We start from the raw sequence: 6,474 nt of genomic DNA, 5'->3' as shown, positions 1-6,474 counted from the left end.
AAACCAATATTCTTCCTGTTTAATCAACAAATCTAAAAATTTATTCTTTTCAACTATTTACTCTTGTTCTTGTCCACCACAACACGGTGCTCCACATGTTCCGCACAGTTTTATGACAAAGAGAAATTTTTCATGAGCCATTTTTGTATCCCCACCCCCTTAAAGAAAGAGGGAGGAAAAACTGTTTCATACAGAAGGCGTTAGTTGTATGAATTAGAACTGCCACCTAAGTGTGGGCTAATGTAACCAAGAGGGATTTCACCTACATCCATTCAGTCAGTTTATGGGGGTTTAAAGAAATTCCAAAGAGTCATCAGAAGAGGAAAAATAAAGGTAATGCTTTTTGCCACACAGGTAGAATCTTTGAAAGTATGTGTAATATGTAAAACATTTTGACACCCCCATCATATTTTTCCAGAATTAAAAGTATAAATTGCTTCTCTTGTTCTAGAGCTTCCTATCTGCTTCTCTAATCACTACTCACAGTAACCTCAACTCCTGCCACAATGTACAAGATACAACTCTTGTCTTGCATTGCACTAACTCTTGCACTCGTTGCAAACGGTGCACCTACTTCAAGCTCTACGGGGAACACAATGAAAGAAGTGAAGTCATTGCTGCTGGATTTACAGTTGCTTTTGGAGAAAGTTAAAGTAAGTTTATTCTCTTTCTTACTCAAATTATTACATTTAATTTTTCTAACTGGAGTCTGCTTTTAAAATAACAATCTGTTATGCTTTCTCAGAATCCCGAGAACCTCAAGCTCTCCAGGATGCATACATTTAACTTCTACATGCCCAAGGTTAACGTAAGTACAACTTTCTATGTTCAATTTAATTTTAATAAAACTGAAAGTAATGTGAAAATTTACACACTAACTGGATTAATAGCACCTCATCTGAGGAGAAGAAATAGTAACTTCAGTATCTTTTTAAAAAGAACATCAAGTTTGATAATGGGCTTCTGAAAAATGGCTTTGCAGTTTTTAAAAAATATATACTTATGTATATTTTGGGGTAGAGGAAACGGGAAAAGAGGAATAATATTCTCACTTTATTGCTGGGATAATATTTAAAAAGATTGTATTGACTTACTTTTTTATTTAAAAATAAAACTCTGGAGATACTTGAGCATATCACTTTACCATTCAAATTAGCAAAACTGATTTCAGAGAGCCCATCTGAAAAAATACTTTATTGTTTTAGGAAGGATTCTTAAGGATCTTCCTTCAAGAGGCAGTATAGCACTAATCCATAGCACAGATCCTAGGGCAGATTATTTAACCTGAAATCTCAGCTCTGCCATGTCCAAGCTTTTGTAACTTTGAGCAAGTTACCTATTCTCTTTGTGACACAGTCTCTTATGTAAATGATAATTGTATATACTTCATACTCTTTTGTGAGAATTAATGAATAAATGTAAAGTACTCAGAATAGTGGCTGGCATATGGGAAATGCCATATAAGCACTAACAATTAGAAGTAATAACAAAGACTAAATTCTTCCTGGAGAGTATAGAGTAAAAAATGGGATTTACACATCTTTTTGCATCAATAAACCTAGAGACTTCTGATGCTATATGACTTATATTCCAAGACTAAAAGTTCCATTTGGTTGTCCGGGGATTCAGACAGTTAGATAAGCATCATCCAAGCTCCTAGAGATACATTAGGTGTGTCAAGTTTCCTAGTTGTTATGCCAGTCAAAAGGTAATGGGCAAGACTCTGATGCTAGAAAGCGCTTGTCCTTGGGTGAATAGCTTATAAGAAAACAGTGTTTTAAGGGTCATGGGTGAATTTCCATTGATCACCATCTTACACCTTGGAGGAGATTAGATATCAAACTGCCTTTTGAGACTTCTCTGATGGCTCAAAACGTAAAGAATCTGCCTGCAATGCAGGAGATCTAGGTTCAATCCCTGGGTCAGGAAGATCCCTTGGATAAGGGCATGGCAACCCACTCCAGTTATTCTTGCCTGGAGAATCCCATGGACACTGGGGTCTGACGGGCTAAGGTCAGTGGGGTCACAAAGAGACATGACTGAGCGACTAACACTTTCACTTCCTTCACCCTTTTTTTCAAACTACCCTTTTAAAAGATGAAAAGGAAATAGAGACGCTCCTCCAACTTAATCAGAGTCACATAACTCTTACTTCCAGAAGCATAGACACTAGACTATTTTGAGGGAAAGAGCTCCAAGTTCATGTCAAAAACTTAAACTTTAAACTTGTTAATTTATAGTAGCAAGTTGAAAGGGCATTAGATGAAAATGTCATAAAATGTACATGGTGTATTCCTACCTCTCTCTCTAAAAGTGAGGTAACACCAGATTATGTGCAGGGTGGTAGAATTCTTTGAAATTTAACAGTTTCTAAATGACAACACAAAATATCTGAAACTAAAAGTAATGTGATAAACTCCATTCATTTGTCCATTTTACAACTATTCCATGTTTGCAAAAGAATTTAGAGAGGTATAAAAACATTTAATTCAAAGGTTGTTATGGTAATGCTATAAAGAAAAAGAACTGACATCTAACTCTGGCTCCACCTAGTCAGTAGTCTTTTGCCTGGATAATCCCACGGGCAGGGGAGCTTGGTGGGCTATGGTCCACAGGGTCGCAAAGAGTCAGACGTAACTGAGCACACACACACATACACATCGCCTGGTCATGTGGCGTTGGGGAAGACACTTAAATTCTGAGATTTAGTTTTCTTATTTGTAACATGGTGATAACACAGTGTATTACGTATGTCAAAAGGTGGCTGTGAGACTTAAATGGACTTATTTAGGACAGAACACTTTGAAATTATAATATACCATAGAAATGTGAAATATTATCATTATATATATGAGTATGTATATGTGTGTGCTTGTGTGTGTACATGTCTAAATCAGGGAGCCTATCCAAAAATCCTTTAAATACTGTAAACTTTTATTTGATTGAGACATTATGTTTAACAATGCATCTTACTATAATTATTACAGAAAAGTAAAAAATTAAGATGCAGTTTTATGGGCCTTGCTATGTCAAGCTATTACTAAGTAGTTACAATTAACTAATCTATAAAATGTTGCGATTGTGACAGATTACATCCAAGAGCTCCCTCTGTCCCTTACATTCTATGATTCATAACTCTTACATTATTAAATATTAGAATCATAGACTGTGAGCCTATACTTCCAAATTAAGACTACTCTTGGCTCTAATAATTTCTACACAGATTGGAAAATAATTCAACCTATATCAGTAATTTGCATTTGGGTGCAGAAATGTTGCCTTTTTTGCAAAGCCAAATTAAGCTGAAATTAATGACTCCTTATTTGTTAACTAACAGTTAATGCTAACTATGGGCAGCTAAACTCTAATTTTTCCAGTCTTATAATGTAAACTATATTGATCCATCTTTATAGTAATGCTGAGAAACAGAGAGAATTGGTACAAACTATATACTATTTCTATTAATAAAATTAATTTTGATATTAATTTCTGGTTCTGACCTTTAGTCAGGGAAAATTGATCTGATAACTACTTTTACTACTACTATTCAAGGCTACAGAATTGAAACATCTTAAGTGTTTACTAGAAGAACTCAAACTTCTAGAGGAAGTGCTAGATTTAGCTCCAAGCAAAAACCTGAACACCAGAGAGATCAAGGATTCAATGGACAATATCAAGAGAATAGTTTTGGAACTACAGGTAAAATATTACTATATTTGTTCTCCTGGAAATAAAATAAATGGAAGGGCATTTTAACATTGTGTAACATTTGGTATTTGTGAAGTACTCATGCATTTAAAGTCCATTATGAATATAAGTCATTTTTATGTTAGGTGACAAATTGTGGATCTGGGAAGTGTAAGCTAGAGGGTCTATCTACCATCCACTCAGGGACAAGCCCCTACCAATGCACTTTGCCACCCACCCCTCACATTAACACAAAACTGGGATTGGGAGAACACTGAATTGAATTTCAAAGAAAGGAGACCGGTGTCATTATATACAGTAAGTCCTCTACATTCGAACCTTTAAGTTGTGGACTTTCAAAGATGTGAATGTGCGTTCACATGTCCAATCATAAAAGTTAGTTCACGTGTCTGTCATACATTGTCATTTGCCTGCATCCTCTACAAGTGATTGTGCTTTGTGTACTTTACTGTATAGTACTGTACAGAGTACAGTAGTAGTGGGTATCTTTGTTTCAAGCCCAGGATGTCTAGAAGCAAGGGTAAAAGCAGCAGTATATAGCTGACTGTGTTAAGTTGGGTACCTAGGCTAACTGTAGGACTTACAAACAAAATTCAACTTACAAACCCACTCTTGGAACAGAACTCATTTGGATGTAGGGGACCTACTATATTTTTAAATTTTTTCAGATCATCTTCCAGAATAGGTAATTCTGATTACCCAAAATTACTTTTTAAATGAGCTTTTCCTATCATTTGGTAGAAGAACTAAGAGATTTGTTTAAAAAAAATGGCAACCAGTAAAATGGCCAATGGACCAAACAATTAACTTTTTATTTAGAGGTAATACTCACTTTCAGGACCTTAAGAATTTTAAACGCATAGGAAGCATGAAATATACAAGGAACTTGGGTGATGTGAGAGATTCATGGCTCTCTTTCCTCATCCATCTGTCAAAGTACAAAATTCATTAATTAATAGACATCCTAAATAAAAAGCACAAGTTAAATTACAGCTTGTATGTCACTATCTGGATATCATAACATATACTAATTTAGGCACATAATTTTGGTCATTTGAAGAAAATGTGAATGTTAATATGTTTAATATACTTGAAAATAAAGGCCATAACTCTATAAGACTTGAACTGAAAATAATTGTATATAAGGTAAACTACTTTGAACTAAAACAAAATTAAAATGTTTTCTTTTATAGGGATCTGAAACAAGATTCACATGTGAATATGATGATGCGACAGTAAAGGCTGTAGAATTTCTGAACAAATGGATTACCTTTTGTCAAAGCATCTACTCAACAATGACTTGATAACTGTGTGCTTCTCATTTTAAACTATCAGGCTATTTATTTAAATATTTAAAATTTATATTTATTTTTTGATATATGTTTTCCTACCTTTTGTAACTATTAGTCTTAAGATGATAAATATGGATCTTTTAAGATTCTTTTTGTAAGCCCTACGGGCTCTAAAAAATTCAGTTAAATTATTTATCCTAAAGTATTTATTTTTATATTGAATCTTTAAATATAATGTCTATGCAGGTCATTGACTAAAATTATTTAATAAAGTTGATGAATAAAAACAAACTCAGATATTTGTCATTCTGGGAATAGCACAGAATAAGGAAGGTCCTGTAATATGACCACAGGTATATACTGTAAAAATTTCCCCAAGCAATTCTGGAAGAGATATTCATGTGGGAGCCCATTCCCTAAAGAATGGGAATTATTGAGATATTCTGGGAAGTTATTACATGACCCTGAGGGATCCTGTAATTCTGAAACTCCAATGTTAGTCATCAGTCAGAATGGGGACTTAGCCTGATGAAATATTAGCTTGAGTCCTTCTCCAGAGGGCTCAAAGGGATCACAAAGCCTCCTAGCACATCTCCACAGCACTATTCCAGAGAGCACAGTTGACTGACAGTCTCTAGCTACTGCTATTTGCATTTAAATTGCATGGGCAACGGAATATCTTAACTGTCTCATCCTAGGGATCTATCAATTTTACTGCTCTCTGTCCTCATTAGTCTGAAGAGTACTTGATCATCTTACTATTTCAAAGAATACCATGCTGGTCAATGACTTTGGTGCTGTTAACTGGATTTACTGACAAGAAACAGGTAGGAGTAGTAAAAGAATAAGACAAATATGGGGTAGAAGAAGGGCAACAAGTTCAGGGATGTGTCACAAAAATGAAGTTTCTAAGGGTCCAGTAGTGTCTTGAACGTTAGGAGTTTCCTTAAAAGTGGAGGACAAGATTCTGTGTCTTGAAAGGCCAACTGCAAAGAAGTACAAAGCTTGGTGGGCCTCTGGAATTTGAAAGTGTGCTACATACACTATGCTGACTCATTTTTGAAGGGTAACTCTATAATGCTGTCAGTTTTCAGTAAAGCCCCCAGCAAGAAAGGGCTATATTGCAGGTCCAACCCTCAATTCAAGTTCCTCAGCCACATGAGATATATGACCCAGAAGACCGAGTGGTATTCAAAGTGTTTGTGATAGAGGTATTGTTAAAAGCCTCTAGAAAATCCCTGAAAGATAATGAGCACACAGTTTTACAGTTTTTAGAAAGACCACACCCTACTCTGCAGATAATTCCCCATTTAAAAGCAAAATCCTGGTAGAGACAAATGTCTGACCACAGGACACCAAATGATTCTGCAACCTGAACTGTCCATCATGAACTAGTTATTAACTGATGGACTGAACCATTTAACACTGGGCAACACAGCAGCATTTCACTATAAAATGCAAGTGAGTAGGCCTA

The 6,474-nt window shown here is 35.3% G+C and overlaps 1 protein-coding gene across 1 annotated transcript; it reads left to right on the top strand.

Annotated features, from left to right (window-relative positions):
• Positions 507-5,012, top strand: IL2 (interleukin 2). Its single transcript, NM_001287567.1, has 4 exons — positions 507-653; positions 746-808; positions 3,553-3,699; positions 4,902-5,012. Exons 1-4 carry the CDS (start codon positions 507-509, stop codon positions 5,010-5,012), a joined length of 468 nt encoding a protein of 155 aa, NP_001274496.1.

This window comes from Capra hircus, chromosome 17 (genome assembly GCF_001704415.2).
Source record: "Capra hircus breed San Clemente chromosome 17, ASM170441v1, whole genome shotgun sequence".
NCBI classification, from domain to species: Eukaryota; Metazoa; Chordata; class Mammalia; order Artiodactyla; family Bovidae; genus Capra; species Capra hircus.
Note: the sequence above shows the minus strand (reverse complement) of the source record. Positions and strands in the feature narration are given on the sequence as shown.

Coding starts and splice junctions, on each gene's coding strand:
- IL2 (NM_001287567.1), top strand. CDS start 507: ATGTACAAGATACAACTCTTGTCTTGCATTGCACTAACTCTTGCACTC. Junction 654..745: donor TGCTTTTGGAGAAAGTTAAA/GTAAGTTTATTC, acceptor ATGCTTTCTCAG/AATCCCGAGAACCTCAAGCT. Junction 3,700..4,901: donor GAATAGTTTTGGAACTACAG/GTAAAATATTAC, acceptor TTTCTTTTATAG/GGATCTGAAACAAGATTCAC.